Below are 22316 nucleotides of genomic sequence, written 5' to 3'. Positions count from 1 at the left end.
CCGCAACATTGCAATTCGAACCTGTGCCAACTGAATAATGCTTGACTTGCAGGTGGACAATGTAGAACACCCGTCTTGGCAAGCCCAGCTCAGGGGACGCAAGAAGTGGACTCTGGAGCCTCCTCCTGAGTGCTACTACCAGTGCGGCCGCCTCGAAGTAATCGTCGAGCCCGGAGAAATCAGTGAGTAGCAAAATCAAGTGAAACATAGGCCTACTTAGTGAACTGCACGTAAATATGATTACATGAAGGTAAGAACCACCAGTTTTCGACGAAGATTTCGTGACTTTATTTGTTCTGTTCATTAGGCTATCTTCATGCAGGCCTACTAATCAGTGATTTATGCACGCCAACAGGAATACGCAGATGCTACCACTCATTTGAACGAGGGATTTATTCTATTTCATCATTTTCAAGTTTTCGCATAACTCTGTTCGAAGTTCGAATGAAGAAGGTTACAGTAAAAAAGCAAATGAAAATATTTTGTCGGATTTTTTCTGTCAAAGTTAGGGAATTAAAAATACTCTGTTACTATATAGGAGACTGTTAAACTCTCCGATTATTTTGTTATCAAACTTCAAAAAATGTATTCAAAGCAAAAGATATAAATATATGAAAGATATAAATGCGAAGATGCATACACAAATATATTTCATTCCTGAAAGCAGCTGAGTCTAAAAACACTCGAAAGAACAAGCACAAACTTTGAGAGCGACTCCAGCGAATAGGGATTATAAAGAATGGACACTGAGCGAATTTTCCTGTGTTTTTTTTCTCTGTGCACCAGCGTTTAGTTCCACTTTCAAGCGCTAGAGGTTAGTGTAATCGAGCATACGCTAAGATAATAATTGAGTATAAAGTTGAGACACAGGATCCAAACATCGCCTACCTTATTGCATAATCCAGTAACGCTTTGCTTCAAATAAATTCAAGTTAACAGCTTTTCCTTATTTCTCAATGACAAACTAGTAGTAATAATATTTTTTTATATTTCAGATATAATAAATTATATTATAAAATAATATAATACATTATAAAATTATGTATAAAATTCGTTTAATATTTGTATATAATATAATATAGGTATATGGTTTTACTTCTAATAATACTTTTGTTTTTCCATTTTCACTGCTATCAAATCATTACATATTTTAATTGTTGTTGGGGTCAACGTCTCAACTCTCATTATAAAGGAACTCTAGAGTCTAGACATTACAGTTAATGACGGATTTATTATTTTATGGATCCAATTTATTTTGAGTACATAATGTACCTAGATGTATTAATTATGTGTTATATTTCCGCTGTGTCGAATGCTAGCTGGTGTGATGTCAGCGCCAACTCTAGGGAGAAAGCAGAATCTCACGCTCTAGCTGGCTTGAAGGTCATTGAAATCAGTCCGGCTACATGAAAGGTACCGACGCGAAGTGTCCATTCTTTATAATCCCTATTCGCTGGCGACTCGATCCAGAAAACTAGTCCGTAAAATAAGTTGTGAAACTAAAATGAGAAAATTGTCTACGACTCTAGTATTATGCTTAAAATCGATTAAAATATTTCTTGACTCTTTAGTAGATCCATTCTCTTCATTTTCAGTCACACACAGCAAAAAGGACTAATCAGTCACTTATAAACAAATTTTCCATGTTTTATCAAGTGACTAAGATTTTCAAATATGTACCAAGTACACAGATAAATAATTTCTCAAGATTTATCCCTTCGTACGTGTGCACGAGTCAGTGTTTCAGTAAGCTATGTGAAGAGATTCACGTAGCCCGTTATAATCACTGTAGTATATTTAAAAAGAAACTTGTGCGTCAAACTTCAAGAACAAGCACTGTAGAGAACTTGTTATATCAGACCCAATCATTGGTCAATCATGCCAAAAACTATTAAATAACTTCGCCATTTAATGGGCCCCCCTTTTAAAGACTCGACCAGAACAGAAAGTCATAGCTCGCAGGATTCGACTGAAGGCGATTGGATATATTATATAAGATTTATAAGCAGTGATAAATAATTATGATAATGATGATAATGGTCGAATTTTGTAAATAAATATACCATAATTTAATACTGTACTAAAAGCACGTTTAACACAAGGATATGAAATATTTCGTTTGCATGGCGACCTGCACAATGTGCAATAATGCAAATCTAGCTGGACAAAATTAATAACTTCTCAGCATTCTAACGGATTGTTATGAAACTTTGTACAGACCTTATAGATAGCACATATTTTTGTATACAATCTCTGATTACGTTTGTGTAAGAGGAACTACCCCTTTATTGGTGATGGTTTTAGAAAAAAGTAATAACTTCTCTCCTATCTAATAGATTTTTATGAAACGTTGCACGGAAGTTACAGGTATAAAATATATTTTTTGTGTACAAACTGTACTTACGGTTCCATAAGAGGAAGTACCCCTTTACAGGGGATGCAGTGACACAAAATTAACTACTCTCCTACATAACAGATTTTATGAAACTTTGTACAGGAGTTACAGGTAGCATATATTTTTTTGTGTACAAATTCTAATTACATCTGTATGTTACCTGTAGTCGTAATTGTTGTACAAAGTTTCATAAAAATGTATTATATAGGAGAGACGTTATTAATTTTGTCTAAATGCACCAATATAAAGGGGCAGTTCCTCTTATAAAACATAATCACACTTTGTAGACAAAACATATTCCACCTCTAACTTCTGTATAAAGTTTTATAAAATTCTGTTAGATAGGAAAGAAGTTACTAATTTTGTTTAAATGCATTCTTATAAAGGGGTAGTTCATCTTATGGAACCGTAAATAAAGTTTCTGCACAAAAATATATACCACCTGTAACTTCCGTGTAATGTTTCATAAAAATCTCTTAGATAAGGAAGAAGTTATTAATTCTGTCTAAATACACCCGCTATAAAGGGGTAGTTTTTCTTGTACAAACGTAATCAGAGTTTGTACACAAAACATATTGTCGTTGTTCCTGCAATAACTACTATTTGACATATTTATCGATTTTCATATTTTTGCTCTATTAAATAACTTAAATAGTGATACAACAAATAATAAAATCTCCTATATGTAATTATATTTCTTTCTTTCGAAAGTGTAAGAATTCACAGTCCCCTATGTACGGCTGCCATAGGATGAATAAATGTGTTTTTTCTCCTACTGAAAAATTGTATATTTTGCACATAGGAGTTATTGTAGTAACAACGACGATATGTGTCACCTGTAAGTCATGTACAAAGTTTTATAACAATCCGTTAAAATACAGAGAAGTTATTAATCTTGTCCAGCTAGTGATTTGCGTTCTGATTCACTGCGTTTGTTAAGGTTAGATAAAAACTTTCCAGTGTATTTTTAACCTGATATTCGATGTCATGTGAATAATTTTTCAGGCCTAAAACACTCACACAGTGATAAAAACTTCCTTATTCCATTATTCTTTTCTGCTGTTAAGCCAAATGTGGAACAAATACCGTATGCCCCACCACAGAAAACAATTAATTACAGATAAATGCGCAAGAACGCGCAAATTTTAAAACGAGGACTCAACACTCTAAGTGATGCTGTATTAAATGTAAAAGAATTATTGTAACCGGACGTGATCAGCTGTAGTAAAATTCACATTAAATTTGGAGAACTTAAATTTTTTTCAATTGTAATATTTAAACCCTACTGTAAGAAGAAAAATACTTTACGAACTTGTAATTGAAGTTACATTAGTAAGAACTGAGCTATCTGAACAGATTCCACGTATCACAACACAATAAATCACTAACAATTGGCTCTTTTTCGGCATAATATAGTAAGCTTCTCTGTCTACGGCTGAACAGGAGCGAGAAGTGTTAGGAAGAACTCATTGTTCTAAATATAGCTTGCCGCTGATAAAACAGTAAAAGCTATTTCTCACATTCTTCAAATGTTACAGAACATGACTTCATATTCACCTATGCCTAACTAAACAAGTCGAAATTTGATTTTCGTCCACCTAGATCGGGAAAATTGCACCCTGTGCGCTGTATGACTCCGAAAATAATAATGCTCCCTGGGTTTGCAGATGAGCAAAATTCTGGTAATGAACACGTGCTCGAGCTAATTCAGAGTACAGGTCACGATGATGGATGTTTACATATAGGCCAGTGATGTCAAAGCAAGCGCATTTTTCTGACCTTGACGTCGTGCGCGGGCATTAAGCGCTAGGTATGCTAGGAGGAATAAGCAGCCTGTTGGATTAAGGAAACGGTGGTAAACAAACTTCAAACGGAACGTGAAATTTTATGTCGTTATTTTTATATGGCTTCTATTTGTTCGTTATTTTCTATAATGTCTGTAAAACAAAAGTACTAACACCTATTTCTTAGCCTAATATTGCAGTTGTGTTTTAAACGTTAATAACATAATAAAACTCTTATCGCATTATGCTTTTAGGTGATATTGGTGCGCAACTTTCTGTTATCAGAATATTAAATTATCTCGAAATCTGCTGAAGCTATAGAGCTGACGTTTTACCAACACATAGGCACATAATTATCTTTTGTTTGTGATGTAACAGTATTTGCTTTGTTAATTCATTTCCTTACAAACATTTTCCATGCGAATATTTTCAAACATTTTAATACACTATCTTCAGTAATACGTATTTATGATATATTAGATTTACGAAAACATTGTTTTAGTACCTGTAAGGCTACTAAACAAACATATCTGAAAATTTCACTTTTCTGTAAAAAAGTTAAGAAAATATTCCTTTTGAATAAAAAAGCAAACTTGTGAAGAATGAGCATTAAAATTAAAACTTACATTCTTATAATGCACTTACACTTCTTAGACAAATCTGAAAATTAACATGGATACAGTTTTAATAAGTTCTCTTCCCTTTATCCATTGAATAATGCTGGCCATCCCTGTATATAGCTCGACCAAGCGTCATATACTACCTTTTTCGTCTGTCTCTTTCCTTTCCGCTGTAAAGCGCTCAGGCTCTCCTGGGCTCTAAAGCGCGCGCTTGCTCCTATGGGCATCAGTTGACATCACTGATATAGGCGAAGGTTGCGTAACTCCCAACATTAGACAAAGTTGCTTTCGGAGGGAGCGTAGCATTGACTTCCATGACCTCCCTGCAACTGACGTATATCTAACATGCAGTATCGGGACCCAAAATCCACTGCCTGATTATTAGTATGTGGAGATAATTCTGGAGGATCTTCGTAACCTCCATACTCTTCCCAGGACATTCAAATATATGTATACAGACCCGCACAACTAACAGGAAGGAGAAGTTGCCGCTGCGTCACGGCGCTCTGCAATGCAGAGATCACGCAGCAGACTATTCTATTCGGAATGCAAATCTAACTAGATGAATTTAATAACTGCAATATTTACCAATCGATTTACGTAAAATGTTGTATTTTATTTTTACTGGTCATCTTGTAGTGTACGTAAATTTTACTGCAACTGACTAACAGTTCCATCCCTTGTATACATAAGAGAGAAATTTAAATTTTTTAATTGTAAACCAAAACACACTGCACTTTACCAATACCAACATTATTTTCTTGTTATTTTTTATATATAATATTACTATTTGATTGATTATATATTATATATACTTGTATGTTCATATCTCAAAATTCCTAATATTTATTTATTTATTTACTTAGTTATTTATTTATTTTATTTACTTGTTTATTTATTTTATTTACTTATTTATTTATTATTTTATTTACTTATTTATTTACTTTTGTATTTATTTATTTATTTACTTATGTATTTATTTATTATTTATTTTTTTAGTTATTGATTTAGTTAGTTACTTATTTATTTATTTAGTTAGTTACTTATTTATTTATTTAGTTATTTATTTATTTAGTCATTTATTTATTTATTTAGTAATTTATTTATTTAGTTACTTAGTCATTTATTTATTTAGTTACTTAGTCATTTATTTACTTATTTATTTAGTTATGTATTTAATTAGCTAGTTATTTATTTAGTTATTTATTTATTTATTTAGTCATTTATTTATTTAGTTAGTTAGTCATTTATTTATTTAGTTATTTATTTAGTTAATTATTTATTTAGTTATTTATTTATTTATTTATTTATTTATTTATCTATTTAATCATTTATTTAATTATTTAGTTAGTCATTTATTTAGTTAGTCATTTATTTAGTTAGTCATTTATTTATTTAGTTAGTTAGTTATTTATTTAGTTGGGTATTTATTTATTTAGTTATTTATTAATTTATTTAGTTATTTATTTAGTTATTTATTTATTTAGTTATTTAATTATATATTTAGTTATTTATTTTTATCAGTATGAGTGCTTTGTTTGACAGCTAGAGGAATCTCGTACAAGAATACTATACTGAACAATACTTTAACACTCCTATCTTTCCTCCAGCCCTTAAGCTTTTTTCTATTGAGAAACCTATCTCCGACATCCTTTACAGCTACTTTCACTTGCTAAATCTTCCGGGTGACTTACTTGTGTATGTGTTCTTCCGTCAAGACAGTGAATTTGTAGCATTACATTTAGAAACTTTATAAAGGATTCTGTCGCTTATTTTCATCTTTGAAACCGACTGGCAACAAAATTGTCTGTTTAAATCTTTTGTCAGTCCTGTTTTTTAAACTTACTTTTGTCCCCAGTCTAACTAACATCGATGTTATTGCATCCCGTACCCTAGCGGCTAGCTACATCGGCTTGGTTTGGGACATACTGGACAGGACTCGTGTCCAAAAGCTGTGCCGTGGCATGGGTTCAATTCCTGTTTGGAGTTATTTTTTCCGAGGTTTTCTGATATACAAGGGAAATATCAGGTAAACCGTTGGACTAATTTGAGTGCCATTAACTCCATTGAATTTAGAGACCGTGCAGTAACGTGAAATAGTCGAGCGGAGAACTTAGTCTTGCAAACCATTGGGTGAACCTATCTTGGAACTTTTATGACTCGCATATTCCATTCCATTGACAAGGTGGACATAAATGTTATTTCGTGTATTTAGAAATACTGATAATAAAGAGGAATGTAATTAATTTAATATAGTTACATAATTTGTATCTATTAAATGAACCTACAAAACTGTAAGTAGTTTCACTGACAGTACTTAAAATCAATTATCTCTCTATCGACCAAATGTTTTCAGACAAATGCGTAACGACTCTATTAAACTGATAACTATTTTTTTCTCTCTTCTATACCGAATGGTATTCACAGAATGATTTATTTCGATACAAGACATTAACAAAATAATGTGGATTTTGGGAGAACTGCAATCAGGTGTTTTAAATTCATAAATTTAAGGACTGAAATGGTGGAGTTTGAAGTGATTCTTGTGGAATGTAATGAGCACAATCCTGAATTTTAACATTTATTTGATTCCTTCACTCATTTCAAAAACGGGCTCTCAAGTGTTGTCGTAATAATTCACCATTAAAATGGGACACACTCACGGACCGGAAAATGCAAATTCGATTATGGGCAATGTTCAAAACAAACAGAGGTGAGCCTGCCTGGAGAGAAATAAAAAATAGGTTGCAGCCGCCAAATTACTCAAGAAACGACCACTCATATAAATTGAGGGAAAGAAGACAGAGGACGGAAACTGGAAAGTTTTCTTTTCTCAATCGTACTATCAGGAACTGGAATGCTTTACCTGCAGACTTACTAAAGGCTTTACCAATAACCAAAAATGTATTTAAAATAGGCTTAAGGACTTTACTAATAGACAGTAGTATATTATACACACTACTTAAAGGGTGTAATTGATATCTTGTTATTTGAAGTGTTCTATCAGTGAGGAAGTGTATTGTGTCAGTGAAATGTGTAGTGTCAGTGAAGTCTATTGTGTAAGTGAAGTGTGTTGGTGTCAGTGAAGTGGCTGTGCAAAGTATTTGAACAGTGAAATGGTTAGAAGTGTTAGTGAAATCAGGTATAATCAGTGCAGTGAGTGAGTTGACAGCGAAATAAGTGTAGTGCCGAAAGGTACTGGTGCAGGTACGAACCTGTCACACTCGTGGGTCTTAGTTCGAACTTAGGGTTAAGATACAAATTTAATTTACTTTAAATGTTATTTTAAGTGACCATGCTTCATTTAATTTAGGATGCTCCTTGTTATTATTATTATTATTATTATTATTATTATTATTATTATTATTATTATTATTATTATTATTATTGCTTACTTACTTACTGGCTTTTAAGGAACCCGGAGGTTCATTGCCGCCCTCACATAAGCCCGCCATTGGTATCTATCCTAAGCAAGATTAATCCAGTCTCTATCATCATATTCCACCTCCCTCAAATCCATTTTAATATTATCCTCCTATCTGCGTCTCGGCCTCCCTAAAGGTCTTTTTCCCTCCGGCCTCCCAACTAACACTCTATATGCATTTCTGGATTCGCCCATATGTGCTACATGCCCTGCCCATCTCAAACGTCTGGATTTAATGTTCCCAATTATGTCAGGTGAAGAATACAATGCGTGCAGTTCTGCGTTGTGTAACTCTCCATTCTCCTGTAACTTCATCCCTCTTAACCCCAAATATTTTCCTAAGCACCTTATTCTCAAACACCCTTAACCTATGTTCCTCTCTCAGAGTGAGAGTCCAAGTTTCACAACCATACAGAAGAACCGGTAATGTAACTGTTTTATAAATTCTAACTTTCAGATTTTTTTTTACAGCAGACTGGATGATAAGAGCTTCTCAACGGAATAATAACACTCATTTCCCATATTTATTCTGCGTTTAATTTCCTCCCGAGTGTCATTTATATTTGTTACTGTTGCTCCAAGATATTTGAGTTTTTCCACCTCTTCGAAGGATAAATCTCCAATTTTTATTATTATTAATATTATTATTATTATTATTATTATTATTAATTATTGTTTTTTATTAGTTGTGTTTATTATTATTATTATTATTATTATTATTATTATTATTATTATTATTATTATTATTATTATTATTATTATTGACAGTTATCAATATCATCATTGCTATCTCTGTTTTCTTTCTTTTCGTTGTATCAGCTCGATGAGAGCACTATAATGTACTTTTGATTCTGTTGACCCTCTATAGGGCTTTAACTTAATTTGTATCATTTTCATCAGTGTTTGTATTTCTTTTTTGTATTTATATGTGCTATCTGGTAGGATGGAAGAGAAGGCCTTATGGCCTTAATCCTGTCAGATTAAATAAATTATTATTATTATTATTACTTATTATTAATTGTCATTATTGAGTGTAATTAGTTACCACTGCCACCGGGTATATACCCATTTGCAATGTGAATAAATACATACACATACACATTTGCTTTGTTGACGGAATATTGCGCATTTCAACTACTGTAAAAATAATTAGTCCATTTGCTTCAATGTTCCCGTTATTTTTATTGCTGTTATACCCTTAATTCACTATGTATCGTTTATAATTATGTATGTATGTATGTATGTATGTATGTATGTATGTATGTAATATTATATATATGTGTGTGTGCAATTTATGACATGTATGTATATGTAGTTTGCAATATATATACATATATACATTATTTTATTATATGCCTATATGGGCCGTCCGCTGGAACGATGGAGTGAGACCGGAACATGCCAGAAGGCTTAATACGTGGTAGGAAGAAGAAGAAGAAGAAGAAGAAGAAGAAGAAGGTTATTTTTGGTGTGTAATGTTACCCTCGGCAGTGGTTTCAATGCTGGTGACAGTGCTACTCGTGTTGATATTTCTACCCATAGCGGTATTATAATAGGAGCCAAGTAAAACAAAGAAATTTATATCTGTTGTGTCTCACTTTCTTGCCGATTTATTTATTCATGCTGGTCAACTTGTTTCTAGTCATACTCAAACTGATATTACTTTGCTCAGGATATCACTTTAGTGGGAGCTGTAAACATTACATAAACAAGTGCGTCATCGCCATAGTCTCTTTCATTATAGCATATCGTAACGACCATAATGACAGGCGGATTAAACAGCAACAGCGTCCCTCTTTTGTACTTACATGACTAACTTTCACTTGAAAATGTAGAGGTCTTAAACAGACAGTAACTAAAAAATGTTTTCGAATGGAAATTAAAACCAGAAATGAATTAATTTGGCTCACATTTCTCGTGAGCTAGCAGCACCTTGTTTATATCACGTGTTAAATACGAGAAATTAATTAACAATAAAGCTGCAATCATTTCAGTAACTTTTAATAATTATTTCAAGAATCTGTGTTTTGGCCGCTTTTACCGAGAATATCTTTTTCATGCATGCTGTGAATTATCAACAGCATTTATTTAGGCATCAAATTTAAGTAAAACATTTCCTAGTATTAAAATATTCATTGCTTTTCGTTTTCTTTCACAAACATCAACTTATTTATAAGACACATCCCCGCTCTTGTAACACTAGACGAATAGCCTCCTCCCTTCAGAAGAAACAAGGTGTTACACGACGTCCGAGTCAAGTCATAGTTTTTGTTATGGTACAAAATCGTACAATATTTTATTAGAAAAAGTCCCTGATATTTATAAACTGAACATGCATTACGTTTAAGAAAGAAATTATAGATTTTTACATAATAATTTAATAATTTATTTTTATATTATCCTTTCCTAATTGTAATTAATAATTATTAAACGATTTCGTATTTTGTCTTTACATTTTATTTTTGTTTCTTTATAGACATTTTCATTGTTTTTTTATTATTGTTGTTGTCTAACAATTAATTTGTATCGTCACTTTAAAGTTATGTTCAATTATTTTGTACGTAAGTGACAACTCCAAAATCTATATCAATAACAGTGGAATTTTAATTACCCGCAAGAAAAAGTTTCGAAGGCACAAAAGTTTTAACTTTACGCAGGATCGTCAAAAACAAAGAGGGAATATATTTAACCAAACGCCAATAAAGCAACGAGAAAATTATGATGAGAATGATACAATCCAAAGCCATACTTTTATCAGAAACGGTGTTTTGTGCAAGTTCATTTCTTAAAAAAATATAGGGAAGCTACTAGTAAAATATTGTAAAATTTAGTCAACAAATAACAGAAATACATGTTGAAGAAATTCTGATACCGCACCTTATAGCATTGGACTCTAAACTTTCAATATGCTCTCTTATAAAGGTTTGTCTTTGCGGTTTAGGATTGTATCATTCTCACCTCTTCAGTTATATACTAGTCTGAACACGTCATTGACAGTTTTGTCAGGTGCAGGAATTAGTGCGTAGATTATTTTCTAGCGCAATAGTTAATACTAATATTCTGACTGTTATATAATGGATGCTGCTAAATTGTATTAGGCCTACTTTTCTTCCAAGGATGGGCTAGGTATGATTGTAAGTTGAACTACAGTGGGAAGTTTTGTCCGATGCTTGGGTCGACTATTAGTCTACTTCATTATTTCATGATTGGCATCGTCTCAGAATACTCGTATTTCAGTAACATGGGACAGTTCAATAAAGGATGTAAATAAGTTTCTGCAGCATCAATTCTCTTTGCAGTGACTTTAAATAACTCCAACAGTGTTAATTAAACAGGGTAAATCCCTTCAAAATTCTTTAAGAAACCTACTGATACCCATTCATTAAATTGTTACCATTAAAGTGTATTTAAAATCACTGACCATCCACAAAGTAATATTATACAAACTAACAATGGCGAATGGTTGTACAAGAAGGGAAAATTTCATTTCTGAGGCAATGTTAAATTCTGCATGTTGATTCCTGAGGCCTAATGTAAGTTCAAGGAAAGGATTCGGAGGTGGGATTTCTTTTTCAAATGTGCAATGAACTCCCACAAGGCATCAGGTCGTAAGTGATTCCGCAGAGTCCAAGGGACTGATGCAGCGCAGTTAAATTGGGTGAAGAAAGTATTCTCGGCTCGTGGTGGAATGCATCGGTGCTCCCCCAGCAGGTGGCGACGAAGCAGCCTTGAGATGTATTTATAGAAGGCCGTCACAACAGCTGAGTGTCTGGATGCTATTTGCTATTTCGTGTTACGTAGCTCGATGTGCATCCCTCCCTGTGCCTTACCATTCTTGGCTCTGTGGTCGGGATGAAGCGTGGTGGGGTTTGCGGGATCGGGGAGAGGGATAGGGATAGGTCTTGGCATCGTGCTTGCTTCCCAACAGCTCATCCTCTCTACCCTCCCTCCCCCCTTTCACCCACATATTCGGCATTCTGACAAGTGCTGTCAATTTTAGTAAATAATTTATTTACCAAGTTCTCAATGTGAGCACTTAACAACAATGATGTACTTTTACAAGAAAACAATGCGAGATATGATTGAGTTGGACAGAAGTTGGTTAGGGTAGACACATAAATAACCAACTCTTACATATTTACACCTTGCAAGTTGCATTTATTCCATGACGTACTGTCGCCTGTGTCGAATTTCATGCCCGTCATCAGGCGTACATCTTGTACAAAATTAACATCTTCTCAAAGATTTTCAGTCAATTGATTGACATAATCGAAAATAAACATTTTACATTGGACAACAGGGTTACAGACAATACAATCATCAATCATCACGCGCAAGGGAATGAGTGACCGCTACATACACTGTTTTCTATCACTGTAGAATGTTGATTGTGACGTTCACTCCTCATGATGTTATCCTTGTTGTCGATGTCGTGCAGGCGCCGTCGCGGGCGGGTGGGCGGTTGTTAGCTTAGAAGCATTTGCGGTGGACGATTCCAGGGCCGGACTCATCGTACTCCTGCTTGGAGATCCACATCTGCTGGAAGGTGGACAGGGAAGCCAGGATGGATCCGCCGATCCAGACGGAGTACTTCCTCTCAGGGGGAGCGATGATCTTGATCTTGATGGTTGAGGGCGCGAGGGCAGTGATTTCCTTCTGCATCCTGTCAGCAATACCGGGGTACATGGTGGTGCCACCGGAAAGGACAGTGTTGGCGTACAGGTCCTTACGGATGTCCACGTCGCACTTCATGATGGAGTTGTACACGGTCTCGTGGATGCCGCAGGATTCCATACCCAGGAAGGAAGGCTGGAACAGAGCCTCGGGGCAGCGGAAACGCTCGTTGCCGATGGTGATGACCTGGCCATCAGGCAATTCGTAGGACTTCTCCAGAGAGGTGGAGGCGGCGGCAGTTGCCATTTCCTGCTCGAAGTCCAGGGCGACATAGCACAGCTTCTCCTTGATGTCACGGACAATTTCCCGCTCGGCGGTGGTTGTGAAGCTGTAGCCACGCTCGGTGAGGATCTTCATCAGGTAGTCGGTCAAGTCGCGACCGGCCAAGTCCAGACGCAGGATGGCATGGGGCAGAGCGTAGCCTTCATAGATGGGTACGGTGTGGGAGACACCGTCACCGGAGTCCAGCACGATACCGGTGGTACGACCGGAGGCGTACAGGGACAGCACTGCCTGGATGGCGACGTACATGGCGGGGGTGTTGAAGGTCTCAAACATGATCTGAGTCATCTTCTCCCTGTTGGCCTTGGGGTTGAGGGGCGCCTCGGTGAGCAGGATGGGGTGTTCCTCTGGAGCCACTCGGAGTTCATTGTAGAATGTGTGATGCCAGATCTTCTCCATGTCGTCCCAGTTGGTGATGATTCCATGTTCGATCGGGTACTTGAGGGTGAGGATACCTCTCTTGGACTGGGCCTCATCACCTACATAGCTGTCTTTCTGACCCATACCCACCATGACGCCCTGGTGGCGGGGTCGGCCCACGATGGATGGAAACACGGCGCGAGGAGCGTCATCGCCGGCGAAACCGGCCTTGCACATGCCGGAGCCATTGTCCACTACCAGCGCAGCTACGTCGTCGTCACACATGTTGGTTAGCCTTCTCTGTAGTTGTCAACCCTGGAACAACACTTAGCTCCGGCCGGCGTGCTTCTGCTCAGTGTCTTAGCAGCGACTGAAGTTCCTCCCCGAGTGCCCGCTATCTATATTCTCGGCCGTGGCCCGCCACTCTAAGGGGAGCCAAAAATATCGGCGGCCTTACAAGGGAATCCCCGGTCCACGCACCGGCGTGTGCGCAGGAGGTACCCTTCACCATATAGGGACGGCTGGCGTGCCTCCCGCTGACGGAAGAAAAAAGACGAACGTCGTATGCCAAGTCGCGCGCGGCGGCGGCGGCGGGCGGGGGCCGGGGGCCGGGGGTGGGGGCGCCACGCCACGCCACTCTTCCTCATTGTTGCCAGCGGCGATTGTTGTGGCGGGCAGCGCGGTAGTGTGGCGGCAGGCGGCGGGCAGCACAGTGTTCGCTACTCGTGGCGCGATTCACGCAGCACCGTGATCGACTCTTTCTCGTTCAATTTGGGACAAGTTGAATCCCCGATAAAAGATCTGCACTCGGTGCTCATTAGTGTTAACACTTCTAGAATCACCGGAAATAAAATTTGCAATATGCGCCTTACGCACAAAAAATTCTCGCGACAATCGGAAGTGTGTTCCGTCATTTCATTTAATTCGCCCAATTTGAATAGGATTTTACAGAGTGAATGGCTGTAAGGGTGCGGAAAATGGAGGAGATACGTTTCGCTTCCTTTCATTTTAATCGTCGTTATTTATTTTCTTTCTTCTCACATTTTTATTCTATAAGCAAAAAAGGTGTTTGTAGGAGGTACGGCATTGATTGTGGCGGCTGTGGTGGATTAGCACGTCGTTTGACGTATTATATGGAGCCACCGAGAGATCATACAGTCTGTCAATCAATGCACACGGATTTATATTTCATGTTTTGAATGCGGTGATTTCAACTAAAATTCCTAAAATATATGTGTGTGGAATTTCATGTCTATATATTCTACATTTGCAATAGTGAACTGAAGGTAATTAGGCACATTCAAGGATTTTGTAACAGAAGTGTGCGCTTGAGCTCTGTGGCAGAGGCGGATACAGATTTACAAACACTAATTCTTCGTATAGCGTTATTAGGTTCGCAAAAATATTTACACGACTACTACGACTAGAAGGCATAATAACAAGTAAAATATTAAACTGTGACTTCCAGTGTCGCGTCCACCTCCCCACTAAAAAGCAGCCTTACTAACATTGAAAATCTAAATGCAGTGCATTCACAATCTTAAAATGTACTAACATCAGCTTTATGTGACGTTCACAGAATGTAGCAAAATTTCAATTGTATAATCGAAATTCTATGATTATATAGAGAATACTATGCGACTTTTCTTACTTCTGTAAAATATTTTAATATAAATATTAATATTATAAATTTAAGTAAATAAATTATATTATTTATTGCTGACGTGGAGGCTTAATATAATAGATTTTAATTGTCCAAAACTGACTGGTCGTATTTTTTATTGGTTTATTAAATGTGTTGGATTAAAATGAAATATTGCTGTCATGACGAAGTTAGGCATGGCCATTAATATAATATTTGAAGAGTAATTTGACTTTCGAACTTAGATATGGATTTTTATTGTCGTTTAAATGTGATTAAATATTCAAAGTCCCAGTGTTGTAAAAATAAAGTAAAACGAAAGTGATTATTAATTAATTCCTACATTGCGGCGAATTCTTAATCAAAACCTGTTGTGATACTCGTTCGATTTGTCTCTATTTCTCATATAATGAGTTTATATTGCGTTACATTGCTGTCTATTTGTAGCCTACCCTAATCGACTAAATGCAATATTAATAAAACATTACTTCCACCCTGACGGCGTGACGGGATAGTTTCACCGCCATTTGCAGCGTAATTTTATTTGTGACTTGAAAACTTTTGAAGAAAAAGTTTTCTTCTCATTCTGCTATGCACACAAAATATTATAACGTCACGAGTATAGTTGCCACGTAATTTAACGACTGCACAAATATTGTATTAGTTTGTATGTGTTAAAAAATAATGCCCAAAGGCATTCAAGGTAGTTTTAATACATTTCTATCCATTTTATTTTCATTTCTGCTGAAGTTAGTGATGGAAAATTTAATATAAAACTAATATTGAAGGGAGAAACAGAGAAAAATAAGAAATAAACTCGATACCTTGGTAACATTACGAATATGCGCATAACAAAGTCATTTTTTTACCAGTTCGGGTAACTTTTCTGCTTATTGAGCACATACAGACTGTTAGTACTATGGGAGGAAATTAACTTTAAAATGTTAAATTTGAGCTCGAACGTACACGTTTGGATAAAATAATTTTCGGAACTGAATTCAGCCATCGTATATCTAGAAATTTAAGCAAATATCCTACATGTTCAGTGAATGATCATTACAAAGGCATTCTCCTGCGGTGAGAAATTCACACACATATTTTAGTATTGAATATTATCAATGTTGCATACCTGATAATAATATGATATGATATTTATTATATTATAGATCACAGACAAAGTACATACAAGTAATCAGTTGAACCCTTATATTACAGACTTTATAATAATTTTTTTACGCAAAGATATAATATTATTTAAATACAATTTCTACAATTTACATATTTAATAAACATTTTTTTTTTAATCTTGCACTTGCTTTTAGTTTTGTGCAAGACTCAACTCATTCTAGTATGTAGTTACAATCAGTATTTGTTCACCTTCCTATTTCTTTATTTATTTATATATTTATTTATTTATTTTCTTTTTTTTCATTCAATTCTATTTCATTTATTCTTTCCATTCTAATTTTTTTAGTCAAAAAAGATTTAAACCTAATTGCTTTTGCAATTTTGTGTTATTATTATTCAACCTGATAATAATAATAATAATAATAATAATAATAATAATAATAATAATAATAATAATAATAATAATAATAATAATAATGAAATAAGTGAATCTGTGTACTGTGAACAAATTTTTAGTTTCCAAGTTAGTAAGAATATTACCAGGATATTGGATACTATGATTATACGTGCTGGTGTCAAATGTACCGTGCGGTAGGATAAAAATGATGGAAGCAATATTTTTTCAAGAATCCCTTTAAATTGGTCGAAAATGTGGTTCAAATAGTCGACACATTTTCACTATAAAGCGAAACAATTCTCTGCTCTGTAATCCCAAAGGGAGGGAATAACTTCAGAATCTGGCTCCTCATTTGAATTGTTTTTATGTCTTCAATGACATACCAATATATTAATTTTTTCTCCACTTAGTTTAGTTTTCAAAATGTTTATCTCCAAGCTATCTAGCTACTTAACAACCGAACTGAGTAATTGTAATATTAAATATAAAATAATCAAGATTGCCTTGCAGTATAGTCCTACAGGAAAGGAAAATTTGCGTCGGCCCTTGAAAAGGTGCCGTGAACGATTTTGAGACGCAAGAGAAGGTCTAATCTTTGACGTCGATGGTGATAATGATGATGGTGAAATATAAAATATATTGTTAGGTGTAACTATTCTCTCTTGCATACAAAATATTGCCGTTGCAGAAAGTACATTTCAGGAAATATATGTTTCGTTATACTCTTAAGAGTGAAAGTAATCAGACACATTTAAACTCGAAATTGATCCATTTAGTGTAACATACCACGTAGATATTATTACATATGCACTTTCAAAGAAGGTTTATTTAGTGTCATTTATTACTTATTCATAATTAACAATCATTATGATTGTTCAGATACGTTAATGTGTCAATCTATTGTTCTTTACGTGACCATTTTAGGTACGTATATAAAAATTATTAAACTTTCCCACCTCTTCATTTAAGGGGAGTCTGTACACCGAATTTTGACAAAAAAAAAAGAATTTTTGATTTTTAATATGTGTAAAATGATAATATTATTTTATTTCTTCTAATTGTCAGCTTTTAGCCCTATCTTCAGCAAAAATATTGTAGTAATTCTTAATGTAAAAAATTTTTTCAATGACTTTTTTTGCTAACCGCTCAGTGGAATTTTTAATTCATTTAGCCGATTATATACCTGAAGGATGTTGCATATGCCCTATTTTTCTATATTTGTACCTTTTATCACTTCTGACAAAAATGCTTCCAAAATTGAGGAGTTTAACATTGCAAGATATGGAAACCTTGACATCATTTTTCTGCACTTTCTTCTTTTTGTGACATTGGTGCACTTTTCTCAGAAAGTATTGTACCCAGAAGGCTGAAATTAATATGCAATATCAATGTGATGGCATTTTACAGAGTAGGTTAAAAAAATAAGATTATTTCTATCTTCAGCAAAAGTAAAAAAAAAAAAAATTTGTAGTAATTCTTAATGCAAAAAATATTATCAAGGTTTTTTTTTTTGGCAACCGCTCCGTGAAACTTCAAATTTATTTAACCGGTTGTATACATAAAGGTATGTTACATATGCCCTATTTTTTCTACATTTGTATCTTTTATAACATCTGAGAAAAGTGCACCCAAAATTGAGAAATTTAACATTGCAAGATATGGAGGTACAGTCTCCTCTTGAAAATGGTTTCTATACAGAGAAATAGGTCTTTACCGGCTTTCCATTGTGACATAGTGTGTTCCATGTGTTATTTTTATGACTGGTATGACAATGTCACTGTATCCACGTGAGCAGGAAGTCCCGGTGAAAACGTCTATGGCGAAGCATCGCAATTATAACTACAGAATCTGTGGGGAGAGGAAATTCGGTACTCGACACTAATAGAAGTAGCCTATATTATGCGTAAGAAAACGTTTGTTTCTTGCAAAGACAGAATAAAGAAAGCCCCAATATGTCATTGAGGATACTCATTACTCACCCTCTAAAATCATCTTCGGATGTCAGACATAAACTCGGCACGTTGGATGAAGACTATTCAGTTCGATCTACTCAATACCAAATCGCTACATACATATTATTGCATACCTTGCTTCAAAATATGTTTTCAATTCTATGAAATCTTTACTAATTGGCGAATAGTTATATGCAATATTCAACGATGCAGTATACTGTGTGACGTTTCATTATTCTTCGTTTTCATTTCTGCAATTTGATTGAAAAGTGATTTTTTCAACTATTTGTTGCCGATAAGTTGATAAGTTAACTGAAAGTAAAACCGGCGAGGCTGAGACGGTAGGTGCGTTTGTCAGCTGATTCGGAGCTGCAATCGGCCGTGGGTTCGATTTCCGCGTGGGCTGATTACCCGGTTGTTTTTTCTGGGGGTTTCCCTAACTGTGACAAGAATGTCAGGTAATCTCATGGGGAATCCTCGGCCTAATCGTTTCAAATATTATCTCGCTATCGTCAATTCCATCGTCGCCAAATAACCTAATACTTGATACAGTGTCGTTAAATAACCGACTAAAATGGAAAAGCAGAATTAGGTGATACATCGTATTTTATCTCAAGTTCTGAAAGACAACGAGTCTTACTTGTGGAGTCTAGCACGATAACATTCGATAGGTGACCTTGAATTTGGATGTCTAGTTACTTTGAAATTCATACTATATTTCCTCGGTCAGCGTCTGAACACATTTTTATCTTAATAAGATTTGAAAGCCTGCTTTCTTCACTCCAAGATGTTTAATTGATAAAATTCACGGAGAATATAAGAACGCTGGGTAAGAACGGAAAGACCAAATTAAATGAGCCTACTCGTAATCAAATGGTTGTCCATAATGGAGACTGTTCTATGGAGGATCCAACCGTTATCCTTCGCTGAGTTACGACTGGAAGTGATAAATATTTGGAAAGCCGCTGAAGATCTACTAAATAAGTAAAATTTACGGTCCTCCCTAGTCGGACCGTCAGTCAGTTGAGTTGGTGCTGTATGCTTTTGGGCCTACAGTAAAATGAACATTAATTCCCCTTTACACAGAAAGAGCAAAATTTATTCAAATATCAATCATTAGATTGTTCGTTATACAATACTTTGAACTTCAATTTCTGTACCTATATGATGAGGTTCCTGAACTTTCAGGACAATTTTCAAATCGCTAAATCTTTGTTCAATATGTTGCACAGATTTCATGAAAACGTAAACCCGTTTTCATTTATAAAAATGTGATTGATTGATTTAAATTGCTATTATTAAGTAATCAAATCATGACAGTCATTTTTTCTTCATTCATTAACAGCTTCTTCCAGCATTTAGAAGAAAATTTTGGAAAGTATTGTGTATTTCCTAAATAACTAACCACATAGTCACGCGAGAACATTAAGCAATGATAGCATTTGGGCGGGTTATGTTGTGATCACACTGCATCCGTATTTGCCCGACATTCTACACTGACATACCCTCCTACAAATGCTTCGAGTTAGATCGACGGTGGAAACAAATTCATTCTTTTCGGCGGTATACTCTGAGATATTGACAATCTTGAAGTAGTTGCTCCATCAGTCTTTGGAACAGAGTATGAAACGCGTCATATTCCTCTCTATATAAAAAATTTTGTTTACCCAGTCACTTCTTTCGTCTTCTAATAACAATATTTTTATTTCAATGCTTTAAGATTTCAATTTTCTAACTATAAAAATAAAATTACTCAGCCATTTTAATGCACCTCACATGAAGGTTGCTTAAATGCTGTTGAGAGATCGTGTGCAATGTGACCATAAGCCCGGCAAAGCATGGTTGCCCTATAAGTCCGTCACGTATAAAAATTATCTTGGAGATATAGAGATGCTTATCGGGGGGACATGAAGCATCCCTTAACTCTTCAGCCCGAAGAGGCCTTGCGTGAATCCGTGATGAAACACTGTGCTGCCAGGCTAAGCCACGCTACACACTCCCCCAGCTGTGAAATCCGTATCACTCACAAATCTGTATGAATCCTCATTTCCCCGCCAGTGACGGGACCTTGCGACGCTCGTACAAATGTGAGTCGTGAAGAATCCACTACCTCTGTCACCTACCAATCTTCGGACAAAACAGCGAGAAATCTCCACCATGGTGTAGGTCTATTCGGCGTCACGCAAACACAAGAGATGCAATATTTTTCAAAATGGAGATTATAATGAAAGAGGAATTGTGGAGAGTGTTTGTGGCATAGCGAGACAAAAACGGGAAAATCCTGAGAAATCCCTCACAGCTTTGGCCTTGCTCACCACAAACACAACTCCGCCATCGCTCTGCCTAGGCCGGCAGGATCCTGCAGTTACTGAATGCACCACTCATTAACAAATTGTTTCTTTACCTATCCCGCGTCACTTTCCGTTTCTGCTGCTGTTTTTGAAGTTGATACAAATCACTCTGTCGATCTGCTTAATTTCAAAATGGTTTGTTGTAAGTAAAGGGCGGAAAGATGTGTGTTATGCCTTAAGTTCAGTATCAACGGACTATACTGTTGTCATTCACTCACGTAAACAGCGGCAAGAGAGTACAGTTTGGTAATGAGAACCCCACCACTCCATTCAATCGAACTATAAATACTGGAATTAAGTTTTAATATAGTCATTATGATTTAAAAACTTAACTCAAATGTTACCTGCCACCGCCTGATGATTAAAGGATGCATTATACTGAACCACAATATACATTCGTAAATTATCGAAAGAGAAAGTTCGACATCTTTCACTCAAACAGTTTTTCAACATCGAAAAGCTACTTTCTGTGTCACAAGATGTTAGAGGTGCAAATGGAAAAAAACACCGTAGTATCGTCCTTTTTCCCTCCACTCAAAATGTTACACAGAACTGTATAACCGGTATTCTTTTTGCAGAATTTGTGAAAATTTTCATTCACCTATAAAATGTGGATTATCAAGTTTCTTGAACGGAATATTTGCAGAAATCATCATATTACATAAATCCACATTAAATTCAGACCGCGTATGTTTCTCATTATTTGATGTCGAAAACCTTTGTACGTTTTTAGTATGTTTCTTGCTGTTATAATGCCGCTCTGTGTAATATTTCCTACGTATTTTAATTTCACATTTGCGCAATACACAGAAAATATTTTCCCCTTGCGGAATCAAAATCTCTCTTCCGTATTTATTTATTGGACAGTTTAATTACAAATCCTTCGACTTAGGTATTTTAAACCACTTTTACACAACACTACCACTTGCACAAAGGCAATAAACAATATTGTAAACACCTGGCTTTCTTTCCTATGCGACTAGAAGTTGACACTTAAGATCATTTTGTTAGTTCCTACTTGTACTGCCGCCCTCTTGCAGTGCATTTATGTTATTGCGCTTGTACCTGTGACGTAATCCATACTTCAGACCAAACTAACCTGTATCGCATAGTAACGCACATTTTTCCGCCCTCTAGCTATAAGGATCCACTTGCATTGTTGTCTCAGAATTCTACATTCTCTTGGGTAGCTTATTTGAAGAGTGAGAGGGAAAACAGGGAACGTCACAAAAGAGCATTATTGAGGAAATCAAGTTTTAATATCTTTGACATCCATGGTGTTTAGCCAGTGCACAAAAGTTTAACGC

The 22316-nt window shown here is 35.6% G+C and overlaps 2 protein-coding genes across 2 annotated transcripts in view; one reads left to right on the top strand and one right to left on the bottom strand.

Annotated features, from left to right (window-relative positions):
* Positions 1-22316, top strand: part of LOC138708185 (bifunctional arginine demethylase and lysyl-hydroxylase JMJD6-like) — a 263691-nt gene that overhangs the window by 153048 nt on the left and 88327 nt on the right. The window contains exon 5 of the mRNA XM_069838463.1: positions 53-182. Within this exon, the coding sequence (XP_069694564.1) occupies positions 53-182 (130 nt within the window). The remainder of the gene's footprint in view (positions 1-52; positions 183-22316) is intronic.
* LOC138708184 (actin, muscle) lies at positions 12214-14110 on the bottom strand. Its single transcript, XM_069838462.1, has one exon. The coding sequence runs from the start codon at positions 13822-13824 to the stop codon at positions 12694-12696; it is 1131 nt and encodes a 376-aa protein (XP_069694563.1). The 5' UTR covers positions 13825-14110; the 3' UTR covers positions 12214-12693.

This window comes from Periplaneta americana, chromosome 10, assembly GCF_040183065.1.
Source record: "Periplaneta americana isolate PAMFEO1 chromosome 10, P.americana_PAMFEO1_priV1, whole genome shotgun sequence".
Classification (NCBI taxonomy): Eukaryota; Metazoa; Arthropoda; class Insecta; order Blattodea; family Blattidae; genus Periplaneta; species Periplaneta americana.
This window is presented reverse-complemented; position numbering and strand designations above follow the sequence as displayed.

What these genes read in the sequence shown, in the direction of transcription:
- LOC138708184 (XM_069838462.1), bottom strand. Translation starts at nt 13,824, where the DNA reads ATGTGTGACGACGACGTAGCTGCGCTGGTAGTGGACAATGGCTCCGGC.